The 25,019-nt window shown below is 38.4% G+C and overlaps 1 protein-coding gene across 7 annotated transcripts in view; it reads right to left on the bottom strand.

The window, feature by feature from the left end:
• Positions 1–25,019, bottom strand: part of CEP152 (centrosomal protein 152) — an 86,171-nt gene that overhangs the window by 17,196 nt on the left and 43,956 nt on the right. For 4 of the 7 annotated variants that reach the window (XM_032481228.1, XM_032481231.1, XM_032481235.1 and 1 more), the window contains exons 13-22: positions 23,595–23,796; positions 18,323–18,445; positions 17,614–17,723; positions 16,743–16,871; positions 16,523–16,658; positions 12,272–12,457; positions 10,419–10,700; positions 8,027–8,158; positions 3,586–4,236; positions 387–513 (exon numbers count right to left, since the gene is read on the bottom strand). In XM_032481228.1, the coding sequence (XP_032337119.1) occupies positions 387–513; positions 3,586–4,236; positions 8,027–8,158; positions 10,419–10,700; positions 12,272–12,457; positions 16,523–16,658; positions 16,743–16,871; positions 17,614–17,723; positions 18,323–18,445; positions 23,595–23,796 (2,078 nt within the window). The remainder of the gene's footprint in view (positions 1–386; positions 514–3,585; positions 4,237–8,026; positions 8,159–10,418; positions 10,701–12,271; positions 12,458–16,522; positions 16,659–16,742; positions 16,872–17,613; positions 17,724–18,322; positions 18,446–23,594; positions 23,797–25,019) is intronic. The other 3 variants (XM_032481233.1, XM_032481234.1, XM_032481232.1) reach the window with 2 other exon arrangements.

Raw genomic sequence — 25,019 nt, 5'->3', positions numbered from 1 at the left:
CAGAAAGATTCCTATTAAAAATGGCTGAAATAAGCTTCAGTAAACTGAATGGAAAGGTCTCAGTGATTTGACAATGTGTGTCACGCTTGATTTCTCAACAAAGCCAAGGGGTAAAAACATGACTGCTCTACTAAAATTCTCATAAGAGTCACTTACGAGTGGAGGGAAGACCATGAAAAGACCGGAGTAAGAGGGCCTAAAGCAACCCTGTCTTCTAACGCAAAATGAAACGTGGGAAGAGGACACAGGCTACGTAACAGTACCATCACGTATTTGTTCAGTCACAAAAACCATACACATCTTTGGTTTCCTTCTATCCTCAAAGCAACCCTCTGGAACTATGATTATGGATGTTGCAAAGACCAGTAGGAACAAAATCCCATTACCAGCTTCTGCTTCTCGTACGGCCAAGGGCTGAGCGTGGAGTCCACAAGTGGGTGCAGGAAGGGTCGCCGGGACTCCCCTGCCAGTGACCCCTGTGGCAGGATCCTTAGGGATCTTGGTCATATTTTGCTGAAACAGATTATCTTCATAGTTAATGTCTAGTATAAAAAATCTTTACACACTTCTCTATTTAAAAGGCTTATATTAAAAATATAAAAAGAAAACACTGCCTGGAAAAAAATCACTCTTAAGTGTTATGTGAATGCTGTCATTACGATGAACTAGACTCCTATGAGGTATTTGTCAAATTAGAACATTATCCAACAGGGGTGGGCCAGCTATGGGACAGACAGGAGATACAGTTTGTACTTTTAAGATATTTTAATGGTTTATGTCATCAAACCATGGGACAGACTATGTGAAATCAGGATTGTTCCTAAAAATCCAGAACATTTTCACTGCAGCAGGAATCAAATTCATTAGAAACTATAATACCAATCTTTTGCCTTCCAGGAATTAAAAGTAACAATAGTAAAAACAGTTTTTAAAACCTACAGAGTATATTGTATTTCTAAATACTGCAATATATATTGTAATTTTGTAAGGGAAGCCAGCTGAATTGAGAGACAGTGTTAAAGAGAGACACTGAGGCTCATCTAAGTGAAACATCTTGCACAAGACCATTTCCTAATATTTATTGAACACTTTCTGCATACTAGTTTCTGTTTTGGCAACGCAGCTACTCAATTCATTAATAGTGGGACATTCCTTTAAGGCAGTATTTTCATATTATTGACAACTACTAAATCCCAAACAGAACAAGTAAGTGATCTTGAGAAAATGATCCTGTTAAATTACTTAAAACACATTATATACGCTTGATTCTAGAAGCCTTGATTATGAGAAACTCATTTCACTGTCAGAAACCTACCCACACAACCCAACAGAAGCAGAGGTTAGCAGGTACAGAGACAATGCAAACTCCAGGAAATCAAGATGGTATGAGGTTCAGGGCAAAAGGAGTAATAAAACTGAACCCAAAGATAGCCAACGTTTCCAGTTTCTACTTAAAAACTGGAGAAAAGCCAAGATGGCAAAAAAGGCAGGAGCAGCAACCTTTTTGTCTTAGTTTTAACTTGACATTGGCTGGTAAGAAAAGACAAAACACACATCCTTAAATTTGCTTGAAAATTTTGTTCCAATTAATATTTCTGTTTTCTTTTATCCATTATAAACTTATATTAATATATTCAGTATATGAATAGAATTATATATTTGATAAGGCATTCATTTTATTGGAAACTGTATTCTTAATTCATTGTATCCTCTCCATTTAAAAAAAATTTTGATCATCTAAGGTACTTCAATGAGGACTTGTTTTTTATATATTATTTTTTCCAGTTTTAATTTTCATGAACAGTTCTAAAAACTATGCCTTTAATCAATTATAAATCATAGTCCTTCACATTTCTGGCACCTATACTGCAAATTTCTAATCAACCCTTTATAATCATTGCTTTATCTCAAGGTCCACAGCTGAGTTAGCTCTAAGACAGCAGAAGGTCAAGTATTCATCTCCTGTGACAAATGCCAGATTAGGTATTTTGTAGCCAACCTCTTCTCAGGAACAGAATCTGATCTCACCCAATAAAAGCTGCAAAAGTCTAAGTTTTAGCCAAATAGTATGATTCTGTCTCCACAGACGTGAGACACAAAGTCATACAGAGGATCTTACAGTGTCTGCACAATTAAAAGTCATAGAAAAAGACCCCAGGGTTGTATATTAACTGTAGGAAAAAGATGTTGTATTTTCTTGACTTTTACAGCAGAGAAAAATTTCCTTTCTATTTCAGAAAAGCAAACTTGAAAGGATACAACATGATTTTCCCATCACTTCTTATCCTTAAAGTCTGCTATAAATAATTCTTCCTCATTACCTACTTTTTCCAAAAATTCTCAGTAAATAGTATTATAAGCAGTATTCATGGGAAGTGATCTTGCCCAGTAATTTTTACATTAAGCAGTAACATCTTTGTGAAATCAAGAATAAAAATAACAACTGAGTTGAACTGGGATGGGGTGGACTGATCTTTCAGCTTCCTTTGGCTTTAAAATTCTGTGCTGTTTCAAATGCAAGATGCAGAAAGACCAGGCTGTGTTATTTGTATCCTACCAAAATCCAAGGAATTAGACCAGGGATTTGTATTTTATTTTTCAGATGAGCAACTATAATTTATGACCAACCAAGGTAATAAGCTAGTTATCCCTAAGTATGGGACTGGAACTCAGATTTTTTTTTTCCTAGCTTGTAACTCTTTCCAGTAGGTATTAATACCAAATACTCAACCCTGGCCTTGAAAATCTTTAATCACAATATTTTAATGAAACTTAACTCTTATGTCTCAGCTCTTCTATCAGACAGACCTTATAATATTGGCATTTTTTTCTACCTCAAATTCCAAATGTTGAAGTTGGCTAGTCACAATGCCTACAGTATCATTCTGGATTTTTCATGCATACCTAATTCCTTTAATCATAAGGCAAAAAGACTTTGGCTTTAGCAGATCTTCCACACAAAGTAAAAGCTGGGTCAGAGAGGACTTACACAACTAAAAGAATACAACCAATTCATTCTACATGCACATATCCAGTTCACCAACAAAACTGGGCTTCAGAGTCTTATGTGAGTGAGCTATCTATACCTCTATTTGCTTGTTTCGATATCGGTATTCTTCGTACTTGGTTGGCATTTCTTGCCTAACATGAGATATAAATTCCTGGAGGGCAAGAAATAGGCTTCCAAACTCTTTAGAAGCTCTTAAGAAACACTAGTTTAATACGATGCATATTTCTTGAAGTGGTCATGCCCCAAAAACAAAAATAGGAATGAAAGTTATTCAGTTTCTGAAATCTCAGGCCCTTACAAAGAACAGCATATATTTTTTTAGGAAAAAGATGTCTAGAGGCTAAAAGCTCTGCCTCATATTTGTGGCACTATGAAGAAGTAAAGTTTTGGGGGCAAAAAAAAAAAATTGCAATCCCTTGAATTTGCTACAAAAACTTTTTTAAATCACTGGTAAGAACATGAGTCTTACACAACTATTAAACTAGAAAATGAAGAAAGGAAAAAAACACCAAGTGCAACTTCTACAATCATCCTTAATGTTTAATCATAGCTCTTTTCACTTGTCAGGAACATACCTTTCCCCATTCTGAGTCGACAGTTTTTGCAAGTAGGGAGAGTGTATCTTGAAATGCTTTCTGTATGCAGGTCTTCAGTTTTTCAAAATATTGCATAGACACCCATTTCGAAGAACAAGTGGACATGAGTTCCACCAGGTGCTTGTTTTCTGAACCACTGGCTTGCTCCTTCCGGGTGTCCTTTAAGAGAAACTCGAGCACAGTTAGGATGTCCTCCTCATACTGACGGATTTCCAGTTGGATCCGCCTGGCTTCCTGCATGGTCCATTCTCTGCGACTCTGGTCTAGACACGCTTGTAATTCTGTTTCCTTCTGAAGAAGCAGTTCAGTTTTTTGTTTCATAAAGTCTTCCTTAGCTGCCGCAAGCACCTCGTTAATTTTATTTCGATGATCATCTAAAAATTGCCGGTAATCTTCTTCATTTTGTTCTTGAATTCTGTGGATTTCTTCTTGCTTCTCTTTGTTCCATTCACTCCGGGCCTTTGCCAATTCAGCCCTGACAACCACGGGGACTTCCTCGTTCTTTAACTCAAGCTCCTTCTGCAGAGAATGAATCTTCTCTTCCAGTTCCTTTCCAGGTATGACGTTTTTCTTCATATTTGCAGTCTCGCTTTTCCATTTCTCTTTAGCTTCAGAAACAGCGAATGATATCTAAAGGGCATAACAACGGACACTGAAAACTCTATGATTCTACTCATTAATAAAAAAAAGTTAAACTGAAGTAATCTTTGGCTTAATTTCTGAATGTATTAATACAAGATTTAAAATCAAAATTAAACATAAAAAGTAAATTTAGGTAAGACATTGGCTGGTCCTAAAATGTACTTACACTAAACTTAAGGATCTTTTCCTTCATTTTATTTATTTATTTTTGGGGGGTGGGTAATTAGGTTTATTTATTTATTTTTAATGGAGGTACTGGGAATTGAACCCAGGACCTCATGCATGCTAGGCCTGAGCTCTACCACTGAGCCATAACCTCCCCGCCTATTTCCTTTATTTTAAATCACCTAATATTATGTCTTATGTTATTTAAAAAATAAAACATCAGCTTCTGTATGCATAACTAGAAATTTAAATTGACTAAAAAATAATTCTCCAAAACTATTTTAGAAAAAAATTCATATTTGTTTTTCTTATATAGATGTTGTCTCAAATTTGATCTAAGACCCCAACAAATGAATCATCTATCTATATGAAGCAAAAGCAACCTCATAAGGAAACATAACACATACCCCTATATAACTCACTGACAAACATAATCGTATTTTTATGCAAAATTAGTGGTTAAAACAGTTCATTAAATGACAGCACCAAACAGAAAAGGTCATTTTTTTCATTAATCCAATTTTCTTTTATAATAGGCTAACAAGACTAGTAGATCATAGAAACTAATAGTACATAACCGAAAAGTAATAGGGAATCAAAAAGCCTGAGCTCTGCCTCCAATCCTGCCTTTGACTGCAGAGGCAGCCGGTGCTTAACAGAACAGGCTCCGGAGGCAACCCACCAGCTGTGGGACCACAGCCCATTCCTCAACCTCTTTGAGCCTCAGTTTCCTCATCTATAAAATGGAGATAATTACAATGCCTACCTGATACAGCTTTTTTTTAAGGATTAAATGACTAAAGGAAATAACTCATTTAGGGGACTTAGTCCAGAGCCTGGCAGACAATAAGACTCAAAAAATGTTATGTAATTACTGTTACTTTTAGCTGCACACACTTAGAAAAGTAACTTACTCTCTTTTGCACGTAGAGTTTGCTTCTAAATAATAAGCAGACTGGATGATGACCTTGAGTCCCTTTCTCTTCTAATATTCAGTGACTAAACTCAAAGAAGTCACAGGATGCGAAAGTTAAAAGAAAAACTGCGCATTTCTAAAGGCTTGGCCTAGTTAGTGGTGACTGCTATGATCCCGTTCCATATGTATATGCTCCGGCTTTTGAGATTGGGGGTCTGCCTCCTTAATTCTCAGCTATTATATAATTTTAGCAAACATCTTCAACTGTTTCTAGGATTCTTAGACACATGTTGTATACCTTTATTCAATAATGTTCCCGAATAGCTGGTTATAAATCAAAAATTTTGAACTGTACTTAAAGTTTACTGAAGGAACCCACTATTTAAGATGAGCTCTACAGAGGAATTCACAGCAGGATTCTTTTGCTACCAGCAGAATAATTCAGAAGTGATGTGAAACATGTTTGAAGAGTGCCTTTAGGGAAAAGAGGTTGTGTCACAATAGATGCCTGGAAACTATTACCAGGTAACTTGGGTGGAGGGGGCAGATCCCAGGGACTTTGGATGACCCGCCCAACCTCACTAAAGGTGTACAAGGAGAACTTGCCAGTATTAATTGAGTCAGTGTTTCCTGCTGCTGCTGCACTTTAGAGTCACCTGAGGAGCTTTTAAAAATCCTGATGCCCAGGCCACCCCCTGTACTAATTAAAACATAAAACTCTGGGGGGAAGCCAAGCAACACTATTTTTTTTTTTTTTTTAAAGATCCCCAAGTTTCTCCAGTGTGCGGCAAAGTTTAGGAACCGCTCAATCAACTTGACTACTTTTGGACTCTGGAAGCTGGCGTTCAATTTCCACAGATCTTAATAGATCACTCTAACCTTAAAGCACTCTTCTGCCAAGACTATGAAACTGGCTCCTGCTCACCCCATTGGCTTGGAAGAAGGATTTGTAACATGTTAACAGTTATGTTTTGTGGCTGAATAATCAGCAAGAATAGTGCTCCTTACACCCAAGTGTGGTCCAGAGACCAGTAGTGTCAGTCACCCAGGAGCTGCTTAGAAATACAAATCCTCGGGACTCACTCTAGAGCCATCAGATCAGAATCTCTAGGAATAAAGTCCAGGAATCTGCTTCAACAAACCCTCCAGGTGATTCTCATGCCCGCTAAAGTTTGAGAAGCAACACTTCTGTGTTCTGAAGGAAAGATCAGCTTTATTCTTCTCCTTAACTTTTGACCTTAAGACACACATGCACACTATTATACTGTTTCCTCTTCCTCTGTCCCTCTTAAATTTCCTTTGTAAATATTTCAACATACTAGAAAGTAGAGAGAATATTGTAATGAACACCCATGAACTACCACATAACTTGAGAAAAATGTTCAAATAGATTTTTTACTTATGCTGAATTATTTCCGTAAGTTGTGGAATAAGATTATGAATACGTTTGACTCACAATGTCTGTTACACACATTATTTTCCAAAATGGCTGTGACAACAGAAGAATAGCATATGCCTAACGCTGCCATTATATTTTGTGTATTACAATCAAGGGAGGACATATACATACAGCATAAAACATGTACTATTCATAGATTGTTCCTCTTATAAATTTGTACTGTTTTTCTTATCATATATTAGTATTAATGTTTCTGTTTGATTCATTTACTTTCCTTATTTTTATTATCCCCTCACTTTTGTTTATCACAAAAACAAAAAAAGTTTTAATGTCTGTATGTATTTTATCCTATCATTTTTACCTATCTTCGCTATTATGCCTGTTGCCTCATAATTATTACAATACAAATCTGAGATATTCTATTTCTTCTGATTTCCCTACACTTTCATTTTAAAATGTTTAACTTCTGAATCAACGTAGAGTTTATTGTGCTGCATAGGGTAGGAAAACAACTCTTCCAAAGTGCTATTTGGCTGTCATAAGACTATTATGGGATAATTCCTCATTCCCTTGTTTTGAAACAACTTATTAAGCTTTTTTTCACAGTTGGGACTATCTCTGAAGTCTGTACAGCACTAAATGAAAAAGAATTCTATTTTTGTGGCACAATACTGTCTGAATTATTGTTTTCAAACATATTCTATTAAGTGTTAGTGCTGGACTACTATTTCTTTTCCAGAACATTGAAAAAGTTTCCAGTCCTTTCATTTTTCCAAATAAATCTTAGAATTATCGTGTCAAATTTCAAAACTATGTTCAGTTTATTGGCATTGTGATTAGAATTGGTCTACACTAATAAATGAAGTTAGGAGAAAACAAATGGTTATAATATCTGATGTTTCTAGTCAAGGAACATGACATCTCTAGGAAAGAGAGCTCGTTATTTACCCAAAAAAATACAAGACTACTGACATAGGACAGAAAACAACTGTCAAGCATGTGAAAGGATACTGTACAGCTAATTGTTCTCAATTTCTCCTAAAAATAGGGCAAGACAGAACAGGATTCAGTTCCACGGGTAAGTTTATCTTCCAGATTCTGAGAGTTTCAAGACGCTGAAATACATCCTCTCTCCCTCAACCATTTGATGAGATGAGAGCAGACGCCACTGGTCAGACCCCGAGCTAAGGCTCAGCGTGCACCATCACACCTCACCCTTCCACAAGGCTGTGAGCAGGCACGCGTCCCCAGGGCCAAGATGCGGCCCTCCCGAAGCCTCTTTCCAGCAGGGCTCTTACCCGTCTGGCCACAGACTGCTCTTGCAGCTCTTCCCACTTCTTCTGCTCTGCTCTTACAAGTGCCTTATACTCTGCAAGCTCGGGCAGCTCCTCCAGCCATCGGTGGCGAGCATTTTGCACAGCCGTTTCTACCTGCAGGATAGTGATTGCAAGAGAAAGAGGGAAAGTAAGGTATAAAATTTCAGAAAGATCCCATTTGCAAATAGCCACTATGATTTCATGTGTATTTTACACTGTATTGCATTACATGGATTACACTGACGTCCAGCACCCCACCTCATCCCAAACTGTAGACTCTAATCCTTCTGTTCTGAACTTCCCATACTGTCCCATGCAAAAGCCAACGCAGGAAGTAGAAATCCATACACGTTTGATGGCCACTACTATTATTAGAAAGCTTTACACACAATACCAATTGTCATTTTCAACAAACTCCTATTTATCTTAGGGAAAAAGGAGAGGACATGTAGGAAGGCAGCTTGCTGTCAGATGCTGTCTAATCACTATACCCGCCACCTCCTCGGTCCCCCTGCCCCACATATAAACACATGCACACGTGCACCGACATGGTTTAGAACCTCATACCTAGCAAATTTCCCTGCTGTCGAGGAGTTAGTGACTGTAGAATGAGGGAGATACATCAATTCAGGCAAAAAATTAAGACTTAATAAATTTACTGGTTAAAAATCTGTTACAGGTTACCACAGATCACTTATTAAGTAATCTTTCCATATTTCCTTGTTTGAAATATACAGATACACATACATATACCCCAAAGCAGAGTTGATGTAAGGGGCTGAATTTCTCACTAAAATGCTCAATACATTGATAGGTAAATTCCAGGGAGTTAAAAATATGGGGAAAAGATAAAGCTCCCATCAAAATTTATATTCCTTTAGAAGTTACTACGGACATGTCCTTTCTACTCTATCATGCTATTTGTTTTTCTTCACAAGATCTGTAATTGTATAAATACCAAAGCAGCACCCTTAAAACATGTCTTTGTCTATAGAACGTTTTCTTAACTCTGTTCAAACCTTAAACAGTTCAGAAAATTATTTTAACTGACTGAAAATGTCCTTGATACAATTACATCTATTTGCCTATGCTTCCATACTTTAAGGATTCCTTGTAAAATCATGTAGAACTTAAATAGGCAGAATTTCAAGTATTTATCAAAAGCAGAGTATAATTTTTAAAACTTCAGGTATTATCTTAAGACTTTATAATAAGTAATAGGTCTAAGATAACAGCCACACAATAATACTACTACACTAATGTCTGGGGAACTCTGAGGGCTAGAAACCCTGTCAGGTGGTCTGTGAGGTCAAACTATTTTCAAAATAATATTCAGACCATAGCTGTCATTTTCACTCCCATTCTTTCATGTAAATAGTAGTTTTTCCAGAGGCTACATGCCATGTGACATGTCTCTGCTCTGACAGCCAATAGCAAGTGTGCTTGAAGATTCTTGCTTTTCTAACTTCTTAGATTTTTTCCAGTAAATAGACATACAAACAACAACAACAACAACAAAACTCCTTCAAGTCTTCAATCTTTAAAACTGTAAAGGCACCCTGAGAACAAAAAAATTCAAGAACTGCTGCAATACATAGTATCGGTAAAACAAATAATTCATCTTTATCCTGTAGACACTAAGCTACACTTTTCTCTGCATGACATTTCTTAAAACCCAGTAACACGCCCCAGTTACAAGCAAGCCAGCTGTTTGAATGCTTCCAAGGGGAGGTGATGGCACCGCTTTTTGGCAGTGGACAAGACTTACAAAGTTCCATTTAAGGGGCATGCTTGCAGATTCAACCCTCAGGTCTCCACACAAATACTGTTAAATACCTTGTTCACCTTAAGCTCACTTATCTAGAACTACTTCAGTGGAATATTTTCTATAAAGTTAGATATGAGAGATGCATAATTAAGTTGGGCTTTACTCAGATGTAAAACCATCATCTTTAACCTCAGGCATCTCAATGCTTTGGCCTCAGAGGAGCAACCATTTTGTAAACTGAAAGAATATATAGAAAAACTGAGAGATGACAGCTTTGTGACAGAAACAGAATGAAGAAAGTTTTAGGACAACGTAAGATTGTTATCTGGGGGAAAGAGTATATAGCCCAGTGGTAGAACGCATGCCTACCTGGGTTCAATCCCCAGCATCTCCACTACAAATAAATGAATGACTGAATGAATGAATGAGCAAGCAAGCAAGCCTAATTACCTCCCCCCACCTCCCAAAAAAGATTGTTATCCTACACTAGGATGCACTGTGTTTTTAAGTATAAAGTTATGAGCAAGTTTAACAGTAGTACTTCACAAGTTTTCATTAACAGACAGGCAGTTCCAATAACTGTCCCGGAGTAAATCTGCCTATTACCTGTTTGGCAATATTTTCACAGTATTTGAGCTCCAATTCAACCTCAAGCTTCTTCAAGCCCCCCTTGATAGCTATTTCCTTCTCCTGCTCTAAGTTTTGCTGGATCTTTCGCTTCTGCTCTTCTATCATGACTGCCATCTCTTTCTTGGAAATAACATCAATGGCGGTTTCTTGGTCAGTTTGGCTGCAACAATCTGAGGTCTTCTTTTTCGCTGCCTTTATAGTTTGATCCAGCTTAGACTGCCACTCCTTTTCAAGCTGTTGAATAAGTTCTTGTTTGATCTGTTTTCAGAAGAAAAATCATATGCAAAGAAAAATATTCAAATAAGAGAAAACTAGAATTAATCGCTAGCCAAAAAAGCAACCACAGCAGTGTTTGAAAACCATCTAGACATTGTTGTAGTAATGATGTGAGGTTTAGAAATTTAGTCAATGAGAATATATTCTCAAGGAACTCCTGACAGTTACTCTTTGACCTTATTTACATAACATAAGTCTCGTGGAAGATTTAAGTATATTGTGTTAAGGTCAGTCCACCTTGCTCTCAAGATGCACCTTTCTGGAAGCTTTGACAGCTTTGACTACAAAGATGGCATGATTAAAAAAAAAAAAAGAAAACATCTGCTATTAATGTGTTTTTCCATCAATACCAGGCTTTCCATAAAGTAGACACTGGTTAAGTATAACTAATGAACCTGTAATTGAACAATCTAAAAAACAGTTTTACTTCTTCAAACACATTAGAATCTTGTTTGTTGTGATACTAAATTCTACTGCGTCAACTGTGCATTCAAGAGGAGGACATTATTGGAAGAACGTCTTAACGATTCTACTTTCAACAGTGTCATAGGATAGATCCAAACACAATCAGTCCGGGGCAAAACTGGGAAATAGCAAAATTTGCTTTTCCCTTTTCCTGTTTGCCGCCTCCTGGGTATCCAGAGTTCTCAGACTGCTTCCCTGGCTACCACAGCCCCCGGCTTTGTTGCTTCACTAGAAAGGGCCATCTTGTGTGGCACTTCATGCTTTCCTGACGTTCTCACAAGAACATTAGCTGTCTCTCTCAACCCCCTGGTAAATAACTAATAGCAAATCCAACTGAAAAACAACTTGCAACAATGTAAAAATAGGGGATTTGCTTTGTGCCATCCAGATTTTTTATAGCTATATAGAGATATTCCAGAATATATACTTTTATATTAAAAAGTGACCAGTGAAAGAATTTCAGAGGCCAGCACTAGACTGAAGAAATACAATTTGGGGTGAGGAGGGGACGAGAGATTAGTAGGGAGGTCAGGAGACAGGACCATGGTCTACTATTTCATCTTGAGGTAGACACCCCACCCCCCAATTAATAGCAACCTTATAGGTAAGAAAATTGAGTTTAAATAAGTTTGCGAATCTATTTCACTTCCAACTAAGTCTTTAGGATTATAATTTGGTTCTTAGTTTTCTTGGTGACCATGAGCATTTCCTAATCTCCCTCGCTACTTAGGTAACAGAGGTAGTTTTGTGCTTCTGAGCCTACCCAGTCATCACTTCTTTCTTCTAAACCACAACGTGGGTTATTTATTTGTCAACTATGGATCGATCTAGAGTTATCAGAATCATTTCACAGTACGTAATTCGATCATGGTTTCATTTTGAGGAATCAAAAAAGTAGCCCCCAAAACTCATTATATCCTGAATTGGGCTGAAGAGTCAAGAGGTGTGAGTAATAGTCCAATTCTCATAAAATGAGTAATAATGTACATACTTGGCAATTAAAAATAATGTCATTTCAGGAAGAGCTGTCTCTCAACAGTTAGTACAGTTTTTAAATATAGTGACTACAAAGAAATTTTAACCCACACCTCCTTCTGCTCCTTATCCCAGTGAGCTTTGGCTAGCATGACTTCATTTTCAACCTGCTGTTTAATATCACTTTCTTGTTCTTTCAGCCACTTGTCCTTTTCCATCACAAGGGTATCTTGGTACTTCTCTTCAAATTCCACCTGCAGTTTCCTTACATATTCTTCTCTTTCCTCCAAAAGCTGTCTCTTTAAACAAAATTCAAATAAATACCTCATACAACACTAACATTCTCCAAGTCAAATTTATAAGATAAAAGTTATATGCATGTAACAGACAAGAGCACCAGAGACAAGTGATCTTCCATATGCTAACTCAATCAGTTGAATAAATTGTCTTGTAAAAACCTGCTTACATCTCAAATATTTGGATTAAAAATTTACAGATGGCTAGATTAAAAGAAAAGGCATCTAAGACAATAAATACATTCTCAAAACACCAAATGCTTTTTTAAAAATGAAACTGACATTTACACTGACACCCCATCCATCATGGGACCCATCAGGTATCAGAATCCAGAAAGATTTGCATTTCTGAAAGACCTGTATGCCAAGATAAGCCAAAACTTATTGCTCTACTCTAAAAGCTATGAATCCTGTGGTAAATCCAGATTGGTATTTTTTTCAGTATCAAAAACAAGATTTCTTATCAAAACTAGCTAAAGTGTTATCGAATAAGAACTGTCAAGTGTCAGGTAAAATTTAAGAATCTGAACTATTCATACAATATTCTCTATTCCAGGAACCCAGTTGATATGAAAACTCAATAAAACCCCCCTCAGAAATCAAAATGATACATGAGAGTTTCTGCTTGAAACGATTTTCTGGAGGTCCCACCGAGATGCCACGAGAAGACACACACCAAAGCCCACCAACTGCGACGCCAGGAGGTATACCTCCCACACCTATCCCCACATGGCAACAGAGCTTTTGCTCTGTGTCTCTGTGGCATTATTTCTGACTCATGACTACCTGGTTTGTCTGGGTTTTTCTCTGGTTCACAGCTGACCTGGCTTATTTCTTAACTGTCATGCAAGTCCTCTCCACCACTGGCACATGCCATGTTTGTTCAGGGTTGTATGAGTCTGGAAAATCTCCAGTGACTGAGGGATCCATTTCTTCAGTCAGGTCGTGGGGACTGCAGTTGCACTGAGTCTACAGGACAGTCTCTTCCATGTGGTTGAGAAAGTTGTCCACTGTCATATCATACATCACTGTTACTATTTTTGTGTGACTGTAGACAGAATCTCCAAATTGTCTTGTCTGTGCCTGTCTGTCCTTCAGGAGTTGTTTCTATATGTATCTGCATTTCCTTTTGATCAACAGCAGGAAATTGCTACCAATTTTCTGTGTGTATGTCTGTGAGTCTATCAGTTAGCTTTATTACATAATAAACCAGCCAGTGCAGAGACTTAAAACAACATCTATTATTTCTCATGATCTGTGGTTCAGCTGGACGGTAGCTCTGGTCTAAGCCAACTCAGCTGATCTCTGCGGGCCACTGGGGCTACATGGTCTAAGATGGCATCGCTCAAAGTCTGCCAGGAAGATGGCAATGATTTGCTCACATGTGTCACCACCCAGAAGGTTGTCCCAGATCCTTCACATGGTGCTTGGTCACAGGGTCCCAACGAGGATCAAGCTTGCAAGGACCAACTCATAAATGCTTTTGAACTGTCTTTTTACATAATGTTTACTAATGTTCCATTAGCCAAAGTCAGTCATGTGGCCAAAGTCAGATTCAGGGGATGAGACACAGACCACCTGTTACTAAGAATAGCTACAAAGTGACATTGCAAAGGGACACACATTCAGGGATGGCAAGAATGTGTGGCCATTTTTATGAGGCACCACAGTGAAGAAAACCTTGTTTCCCTCTCTTCACTAAAGAAAAGCAGTAAGTATATTGACCATGGGGATCTGCCATTTGAACATCCTTCAGGAATATCTAATTCAAAAGGTTTTATCAGTAAAGGGAAGCAAATATTGATAGTTTTAAAACATTTAAACTTGCTTGCATGTCTCAGATAGCTAAAAAACTCTTAAGGACTGACTTAATGTGGATTACAACTGTATAAATGAGCCTTCGTGTGTGCAGGACTGGCATTATGAATGGGAATATTGATCATCTTTGCCTTGTCTACAGATTCATAGTCTCTACTGATTACTACCCAATCCGAAGGGTCCCATGTATATGACTTTTTTTCCCTTTCTCTGAATATGCCAGGTTAACATGTGAGGAAAATTTGTGTTAATAAAACATTAAACTTGGAATTGAGCTTGTACTTAACCTGCAGCCTGACTCAACAAGTATTTCAAGAAAGAGCACATATGAAACAGGAAAATACATCCTGGGACTCTTGGTGTCATCTGTCTGATGTATTCAGTATCCAGGTAAAGCTCCTGACCTGAAGGTCAACTGCAGGGAAAATGGCTTACATCTTGCAGAGAAGGACTACCCTACAGTTCCCTAGCTTGCCTGAGGTTACTAAGATTCTCCCATATGTGAGTGTGAAACATTTCCTAGGAAAACACATTGGTATAGACCTCTTTGCCCACCTCTAGGGGATATGAAAAGATTAGATAAAGTCTCTTACACTTAAAGAAGTTCTGTTCCGACTGGCTTATGAAGACTACCAGGCTTTATAAAGGCCTGCGTAAGTCTACACAGAAAACTAAAGAACTCCCAGGAAAGGAAGGAAGTTTTTAATGCTTCAAGTACACTGGCCCTTTAAGTGGGGGATGGGTATAAACTACAAGGGGAGAGCACAAGGCAGATTTTTTTAGGCTGATGAAACTGTTCTGTTTCATACCTGGGTTAAAAATTTATGAAACTGTACACCAAATGAAAATGAGTCCATTTTACTGTATGACAATTTAAAAATTAAAAAACAATTTTAATCTATAAGCTTTGGGGGGAGGGCCAAATAGCAGTTTTACCCCTCCTCTTGCCCCAATGTATAAGCATTCATGAGCCAGGGCATCAGTCAGTGCCAGCCATTAATTACTACTGACTAATTACATGAGGTTCAGCTTTACAGCCAAATTGATTCTTTTAAAAGTACCAGAAAATATATTTTTGAAAAGAATGACCTCTTTGAGAGAATGCTCTGAGGTTCTTGCCAATTTATATATTTAAGAAGAAGGAAGGAAAGAAAAGACTCACACTGGGTCTTCTCCCTATTTTAATTTTTTTAAACATCACCGAGATACATCTTTAATTTCTTGGTAATTTAAGAGCCCTTCTAACTTCTATATTGCCAGCTTTAACTCAAACAGCTGCTTTTTGTTCTTTTTCCACTAGATGGTATGTATACATGGCATTTTTTTTACCTTACTAACCTATTCAAAAATAATCAAAATATTAAATGAACTGAATTGCCCACCTGCTGTTTACCATTCTTTTTGTCTGTGGTAGCAAGAGCCAGCTTTACTATAACTTACTCAGAAACCTCTGTATAGAACATTTGCTCAAGCCTTGAAAAATATTTTCTAATCTGGACGCAGGTGGCTTTCAAATTGTGGTCTGCAGACTGGTCCAAAGTGGAAGGGAGAGTCAGACGTGTTTCTGGAGGAGGCTTGGGCCAGGACAGGGAAGGAGAGAGGAGGGGCAGCTATTTACATGTGAATTTCCTCCTGGACACTCACCAAGGGCAACTTGGAGGACTGAGGCAGGAGGAGAGAGGATACTGCAGCCCCTCCAGCTCCCCTGGAAAATGAGAGCGCCCCAGAAAGAGGTCACACTCACAGTGACCTTCCCCTCCACAGCTCCACGTCACCACCTTCCCTATCATGACACCCAAGTTCAAACTCCTGCCCTTTTCCCAGAATAGAAGGATGCTTAGGTACTGAGAGCAGCAGGTCAGAGGAAGACGCCTCCGAGCAGATGCTTTGTGCAGTGCTCACAAGGCTGTGCAGAAGCACGGGAGAAGCCGACAAACACACGCACAGGGAGGATCCCTGGGTTTCAGACTCAAAGTGACTGGTGTCCACTCTTGCTTATCTTTAGATCTCTCTTTTGTCCCTTAGAATACATCTCTAAGGAAGAACCACTTTCCCCTATGGGTATGCCACTTTCAAAGAGGGCTTCAATTATCATTTCAATATTTATGGTACTCTGTGGGCTGTACGAGTGTGAACGAGCCCCAAGTCGAGAGGCTAGTACAGATGCCTTCCCTGTTCCACGGGAGAGCGAGTGTACTGGTTCCAGTGAGAAATGAAATGAACTGAACACAACATGAACCTGTCCTGTACCTTTGTCTCCTGAGCCTGCTGCTCCTTCTCCATGGTCTTCCTGAGGGTCGCTTCTAGATTATCCTTCTCTCTGCACACTTCCAGGTAACATTCCTGCACGGCCGCCATCTCCTTATTCACCTTATCTAAGTCGGACCTCGGATACACAAAACCAGCAATTAAATGACCACAAAAACACCTAAGTTTAGCTTAAAGAGCAGTTAAACTCTTTCATTCTCACCTAAGTTGCAAGCGAGTCCCCTCATAAACCTCAAAGAGCTGCTGTTTCTCCAAAGCATGCTTTGCTAACAGGCTTTCACGTATCTGGGCTTTCATGGCTTCATGGTGCTGCTGGTAAGTCCTCTCACACCTAGAAACAGACGGAGGACAGCGAAATCTAAGGCAGTAAGTACCCAGATTACAGGAAACACCTCTCCTGCCTCCACACTCCTTCCCTCTAAAGCAAATCACAGTTAAGGTCAGATTCGACGTCCCCAACCAAAAGTGGGAATAATTAACTTTCAACAGCTGATCCTATGAGAATCTTCAAAATGTTCTTTCTTCAAATGTGTCTAGAGAAAAGTTAGAAACCTGGGATGTGAGAATGCTCCAATCCTTCAAACTGGTAATAGTCTACGTTAGGACTTTTGTTTATTTTAAAAAAAACTAATTAAATAGAGGGTGTGGTTCTAAAACTCCAAGTCATCTATATTAAACACAAATACTGAAGTACCCAACTCACACGTAAGTTATGTTCCAAAAGTCTGTCTCCAAGTTTATGATTTCGTATTTAGAAGACATATTTCCTCCCACAGATTCCTTCTATATAAAAAATAGTTAAGCCATTAAGCTATACTATTTCAATGAACCACAGTTTTGATGGTTCTATAGAACCCAACCCACTATATAACATTATTTCTATGGAAAATGTGTTCCAAATTCTACACTGAGAAGCCAGGGACTCACCTTCTCCAACCTAAGATTTCAACAGGGAGGGTCCATGCCATTGTTTCTCTTGAATTTTTTTGGCCAGGAGAGGAGGATGGGTTTAGGGGCAGAGGGAAGGGGAAGGGAGTCCAGAGGACAGGCTTCAGGCCTCTGCTAGACCTCACCTGTCCACAGCTTCTTGTTTATCACGGTCAAAATCATGTACCATTTGTCTCATTTGATTGCATAAGTCTTGATTTGTATTTCTTAATTTTTCTTCAGTTTCTTTAAGTTGCTGGATACAAAAGAATAAAGCACTTAGAGGAAATAAACACCATCTTTATTGATTAGTCTAATTTCATGTTCTGGCATCCTCTGTGCTTTCCTTCCCTATAACATTATTTGACATAACATCATTTTCATAATTCTATAAAGTCTCCTCACACCTTGTAAGAACAGGTTCATTTATGTATCAAGTAGCTTCCTGATAGGAGTAAAAGTTAAAATTTTGTATTTACTTTGAAATACATGAAAACATTCAGCCGAGAAGCATTGGCTAACTGATGCTTTAAAATAAGTCTTAGATACAATAGTCTTCCCAACCATATAAATAAGCCACATTTTACTTTTTGGTCAGGAGCTCACTAGGGGGGGAAAGAACACGTCTATTAGCCATGCTACCACACAGACAGGAAACTGGGCTTATACTTACCTTCCAATGAAGACTCTGCCCCATGACCAGTAGTAATCCTTAATCACCTGCTAATGTCCTTAATCATCTGTTAATGTCCATGTCTACTAACTCATATTGCCTCTGTATTTTTGAAAGTCCGTTATAGCCTTTTAAAGAGGCCATGAAAATTCTCACAAAACATAGTAAAGTTTTTTAATCACCTGATTTTGTTGTTGTAAAACTTGAATTTCATTTTTAAGTTGCAGAATATCATCTCTGGTAATCACATCAGAAGAGTCAGGCCATAATTCATTAGTTGGTTTTTCTGAGGTATCTGTTTTGGTCTAAAAGTAAAAACGAGTTTTTCAGGTTTTTAAAAAATTTAAGTACTAGTTTTGAAAGAATTTCATACTTACAAAGAAATTGCAGAAACAGTACAAATAATTTCCGTACACCTTTATTACTGTCCCCAAATATAACCACAGGACAATTATCAAAACAAGGAAATTAACTAGGATGCAATACTATTAACAATCCACAAACTTTACACAGTATTGTCCTGGTTCAGGATCCAGTCTACAATTCCATGTTACCTTTAACTGTCACGTCTCACTAGTCTCCTGCAATCTAGGACAGTTCTTCAGTCTTCGTCTTTCAAAGCCGTGATGTTCTTAAAGAGTACCTGTACCCATCAGTTATTTTGTAGGATGTCCCTCAATTTGAGTTTTTCTGATGTTTCTTCATTATTAAATTCAGGTTCTGCATTGGCACAAATGCCACAGAACTGATGTGTGTGCTTTTCAGGAGACACACGACATCACTACGTCTCATCACTGGTGATCAACCGATAAGGGTCGAAGGTCGTGTCTGCAGGCACCTCCACTACAACGTTATTATTTTGCCACTTGTAATTAACAGTAAGTATTTTGAGACTATGTAAATATTCTATTTCTTCATACCCTCACCCACTAGGTGTGGCATAGACTCTAATTCTGTATTTAATCAATATGAACTCATATATTTTATGCAGTAGGTACTCATTATAGACTTTGGTAAGTTGTTTCCAGAAAGTTCATACAAATGTACACTGTCAGGTAGTGCAAGTCTGTCCAACCCTCGTTACCGCCAATGGCAGTGATGTTTTTAAACAATTACTGTGTTTGATGGGGGAGGGTCTCTAACAGTTCTTTCAGTTGCATCTCTTGTACTCCCATCAGAGGGAACCTCCTACCTGCCTTCAACTGTTCTTCTGTTTTTCATCTTCCCAGATACATATAACTTTGCTTTTTCCTCTTACTACTTATGTGTTTTGTCCACTTTTATGAGTTCTTTGTTCACTGAAGGGGTCACAAAGAATTTTTTTTGAAATATCTACTCTATTTTTATCTGTTGGTTTTGTGTTTATCTCAACTCAGACTTCTCTTCTTCGATTTTAAAAGAATGCCCTCGACCAAGGCTCATTCTACTCATTGCGGGAGAGGGAGGTATGTGCATCTCCTTCCTACAGGGGGTGACAGAACGCCAAGGCTTTGGCTCAGTCTTCCAGTTCCCTCTTCACTTCCTCCACAGGGAGCCGGCTCCAGCTGCTGGCCTTCCCCTTCCCACCTGCCGTCATTTCCCAGAAGCCACTGCTCCTACCCCAGGCAGGAGAGGGGAGAGCCAAGAACACCTACCCTGTTAGCTTGCCTCCAGACTTGGGGGTGCTAATAAGGCTTCAATGGACTTTACTGACTCACTAGAATGGCTTTCATTTTTTTCTAACCTGGCCTCCACTTGATGGAGGATTTATGATACTCATTTGTGCTTCCCCACTGGTGACTTTTTATACTAGGAATCAAAGTAACATCCTACTGATATCCTGAAAAACAACCTCCATGGTATCTATTACACTCAGTCCTGACATATTTTCATGCTGCAGGCACACAGGGACGAGGTACTTATACTTGTTAGCACAAAACTCTTATGAACACCTTTCAAAGAGAAGGACCATTTGAACGTCACAATAAAATTTCTCTCTAAAGCAGGAATACTGAAGACATTATCTTCAAGAAAACAAGAAATGTAATATAACAACTCTTATACTATCTTCCTAATTTCTACATCTAAAAAGATTCTAGCTAGGACCCTTCTGAGCTGGTTACTGAATATTGCCTATCAAGCCCCTTGGAATCAGAGTACAGCTTTAACCACAGCTTGTGGTAAGGTAACGATCTCTATTAAGTATCAGACACAGAAAGACTTCTGTGTTTTATTTATTAAGCTTACAAAAAATTCAGTGTAGATGTGGTTCCTGACTGCTAGTAAGTCAGTCTGGTTTTCCTATGGCCTTTGCCACATTCTACCTTAATGGCCCAGTTGTTCAACTGGAATGAACAGCACAGTATTTGATCCACCTCTGATCATCGCATAGTCTGCACAGAATGGGCAGACTCCTCATTTTCACCACATATTATCCTGGAAATGCCATAAAGTAGCTCTGCTATGAGTAGTCACATGACATGAAAACAAAACAAAACCATTGACTCTGCAATAACTTGAAACTGTTCTATATAAGAGGGAGAGAAATGAATATAAAATGTGCTACAAGGTATGTATATAAAGCAATAAATATATCAGTACCTTTAAAACACGAGAGAATCATGTCAAATACAACTACATAGTAAATAATTTTGCTGCCCTTCTTAATACGAAGAAAGGACTTTAAGGGAGGATTTTGATGGCCTATTTCTCTCTAAAAAGTCATTCAGGAAGTTTAAATTAATGATTTCTTTCTCTTAACATCCCTGTAGCAAGGACAGAAGTTCAACACCATCTCTTGAAGCTCAGGATTTGATGCTAGCTAGCTATGATCATTCTTTCTAAAAGTTGACATTGAGACATTTAAATGACTTTAGCCTCATTAAAGATTTCAGAAAGACTGAATTTACATAATATAGAATTCTAGCTTGTTTGTTACATCCTTTTATATACTTCTGCTCCAGGCTGAAATGTTCCTTTCCACCGTCTCCCATGGATTTATCTTTCAGGACAGAGATTAAATGTTCCCTCCTTGCAGACTTCACTAGGGCTGCTTTACCATTCTCAAGCCCAGTTAGTTATTCCTTCTCATGGCACTTTGCAACCAGCAGCTTCCTAACTATACAGAGTTATGAATGTCCACCTCCTTATAGATCTGTACTAGTGAATATGCTAGCCATTAACCACATATGGTTATTGAGCACTTGAAATGTGACTTGTCCAAATACAAATGAGCAGTAAGTAGCAAACACATGCCAGATTTCAAAGACTTAGCACACCCACAAAAATACATAAACCATTTCATTAATGATTTTATACTAATCACAGATTGATTAGATAATATTTTTTATGTACTGGGTTAAACGAAATATATTATTCAAACAATTTCACCTATTTTACTTTACTGGGGCTACTGGAGATTTCAATTATGTATGTGGCACCACTATATTTCCATTGGATAGTGATGCTCTAGATTCTAAGTTCCTTCATGGAATGGCCGTTGTTTCCTTCATCATTGAATCCCACAAGACCTTGCACAGAGCAGCTTTAAAAAAAAAAAAAGCTTACATTGAATAATAAACTTTCCCTCCACATACCTCCTAACCCCGCTTTCTGACTTTACAGACTGAAGAGAAAGCTCCATCAGAAAAGACGTGGGAATAGGAGGCAAAAGGAAAAGCCTGAAGGTGTCCATGGGCTAATTAGGTGGCTGTGAACTAGAGTGTTTATTTAAAAAGCAACAACAAACAAAACACCTATTGATTAAATTACTACTTCCTCTCCCTTTTCCCCACCCAGGAAGTGGGTCAGTATGTGTAGTAATTCAACAAATATTTACTGAGCAAATATGCAGAGGATTATCAAGACAATACTCCCAAGAGAGCCCAGCATCATCAGGTGAAGCGGAACAGACACGGCCGCAAGGGCTGACAGCACACTTCAAGAAAAAAGCTACATGTAGACTGCTGAGAAATCACTGCGGCAGAAGGCTAGCTGGGCAAAAAGAGGGTTCAGAGATGAGAGCGCTCCCTTCGCTCTGCTGATGAAACAGACTACAGAGGCACCGGCAAAGGCTAGAAACACAACATAAGGCACGGCCCCCAGCAACCGTCACACACATGAAAGTGAATCTTACCAGCACAGGCCGCTGGTGATTTCAATACTGAACAAGGTACCAAAATACCTGAGCTCAGGTGCAGACTCCAGCTCAGCCTCTTACTCTCCTAGGTCGTAGCACAGTCTCACCAAAATGCTTCAACTAGTCAACTCTAACACAAATTGAGACACAAACTTTCATTCCCATCCTTTTTAAAGAACATAAGGAAACAGCTTGATTTAAAAATGCTCAGCATGCTGGAGGGAAGCACACTGTCCCATTTCTCATCTGATCGTTAACATTGGAATCAGCGTGCTCATCAAATGTAGTTACTCAGAGGGAAGAACCACAGCAGGCAGGGCTTTCCCAGTGAAAACACACCATTATTTCTGGAAAATAAACTAGATGCAATTAAAACTCCATTAAGAAGAAGCACCAGGGAACATCTTGCACATTTTGCTCTAATAGGACTGTTTTAATGAATACAACTCCTGGCTTAAAGGATCAGGAGATAAAAGCAGGAAGTAAAATGTTATTTCCATCTAAAAGGAAAAGGAATACACTACATTCATTTTTCACCTTCCCTTTCCTTTTAGTTACTAGGTCTTTTATGTATGACTTTCTGTTGGGAATAGAGATGAGTTGAGATTTGAAAATAGGAAAGGGTGAAAAAGGCAGATGGTAAAGGAGGGCAGCCCGAAAGATCTCCGACAGCACGTTCTTGGGGAAATAACTCCGACCTACTTATTAGTCCACTGTTTTAGTTTCAATTTGCCCAAAGACTGGCTCTAACCTCAGAAGGGCCACAAATTCCTCTAGCTTCATTTTCCTCATCTATAAAGCAAGGATGCTAACCAAAGGATATAAAGGTAGATTGACTCTGACATACCTGACTTGGTGCCTTTCCCACCTGTTAACACCACCGCCATGTAATTAATTTTTTTTGCATAGAGAATGACTTGTTTTAAGAACATGGGCTAGAGAAATCTCAGACAAAAAGCTACAGGATTTTTTCGTGGAAAATTTAACCAAATTTTAGACTGCTATTGGTACAAGCCAATCTTGAAGAAATGCAGGCACCTTATTACGTAGAATGCTTCCTTGGGTTTGTGGTAAAGGAATTTTACCTAACTGCCTCTCATTTACTCAGTGCCAAGAGTAACTAGAAAGCATATTCTTTTAAGTAGCATATCCTTCTTTAAACTTTACTTATAAAAAAGTCAAATGATTACTACAAGATATTGAATATAGTTCCCTGTGCAAATGTAAGAATAAAAAACTCCAATGAATCCCTGAAAGACAAAGGTTTAACTGAAATGTGAAAATTTTAAGTCTTTTCTTTATTAAGTCTTTTTAAAATGATTTTTAGCCTTACAAACCTCTACCTCAATGCTTTTTTCATCCTTCTGCACTTGGAGATCTTCGATTTTCTTACGACAGTCTTTGAGATCATTTTGTAACTGAGACACCAGATGCCGCTTCACCGAGTTGCTGCCCAGCAAACGCTGCACCTCCACTTTCAGCCTCAGAATGACCTCGTCTTTGGAAAGCTCTTCACTCGGGGCTTCCTGCTGTACAACGCTAATGGAGACACGATTATATTTAGTACTAAATCAAATAACAAATCAAGCACGGCTGTTCCCTAAAAGCAACTAACTGCAGTGGTGACCGTGTTTTGTGACATATACAACTGTATGCTAGTATTTCAGAAACAATTTTAAGCTTACTCGTACACCAGGATATTGCCTCTAACATGTCCCCATAGACAGAAGTAAGTTTATTCACACGAAGACCATTCTTAAGTTTAGAACTGCGACCTCACTGAGAGGAGTTCAACCACGGGAACTGCAATATGGCACACGCTTTTTATTTTTGGTAAATTGCGTGCTGTGTATGTGTGTCCTTTACTACTCCAAGAGAAACAATCTGAAAATAAAGGAGGAAATGAATCGTAAAACACTAGTTATCCTAACCCACAATTTCTGTATCTCTTTCACTAAAACACAGGTCTGGGTGGATACGTAAGCAACTGGGGAAAAAAGTAACAATAACAAACACCATGGTAATTCAATCCCAACTTGAGTGTGTCAATAAATTTTAAACATGGAATGAGTATTTCTGTTCCTTGCCATAATGGATTAAAGAGACCAGATTTTAAAAATCTGTCTTAAAGAATGAGAAAACCAAACAGAATATATAAAATAGTGGTTTTCAATCAGTAGACAATAGCGACCCTGAGAACAGGGTAACAAACTGGATGAGCCCTCGCACTGCTGCAGCTTTCTGCCTGGGGAGTTTCCAGACTGTGGCAGAGAAAGAGGAAACCCAGAGAGAGCTCAGTAATGTCACTGAGTTGCCCAATCGAGTATGGGGAGACCAAAATGGCTAGAATTCGAGGAAAAATACTGTGGGAAAGATAGCTACACAGAAAGAGAGCTTCAGAGATCTGGGAAGCATGTGAAGAAATTACCTCAAGGCCATGGGAAAAACCACAGGAAAACAACAGGACTGGGAACGTTTTGTACTTTAATGAACCATAGTAGAAAGGCTTCCTCATTCACAGGGCATCAAATATGGCCTTAGAAATGAGGCCAAATTAGCCCCAGATTAAAGGCTGCTCTAAATCTGATCTAACAGAGCCTACATAGAAGCCTTGAAAGGATCAAATGAATTTCGGGTGACTTAAGTGTGTCACAGAAAAAGGATAATGATATTTTTAAAAATACAATAAAATCCAACATCGAAAGCATACAATTCAAAATGTCCAGCATCCAATCAAAATTTACCAAGCATTCAAGTAAGCA

The sequence above is a fragment of the Camelus ferus genome, chromosome 6, assembly GCF_009834535.1.
Source record: "Camelus ferus isolate YT-003-E chromosome 6, BCGSAC_Cfer_1.0, whole genome shotgun sequence".
NCBI classification, from domain to species: Eukaryota; Metazoa; Chordata; class Mammalia; order Artiodactyla; family Camelidae; genus Camelus; species Camelus ferus.
This window is presented reverse-complemented; position numbering and strand designations above follow the sequence as displayed.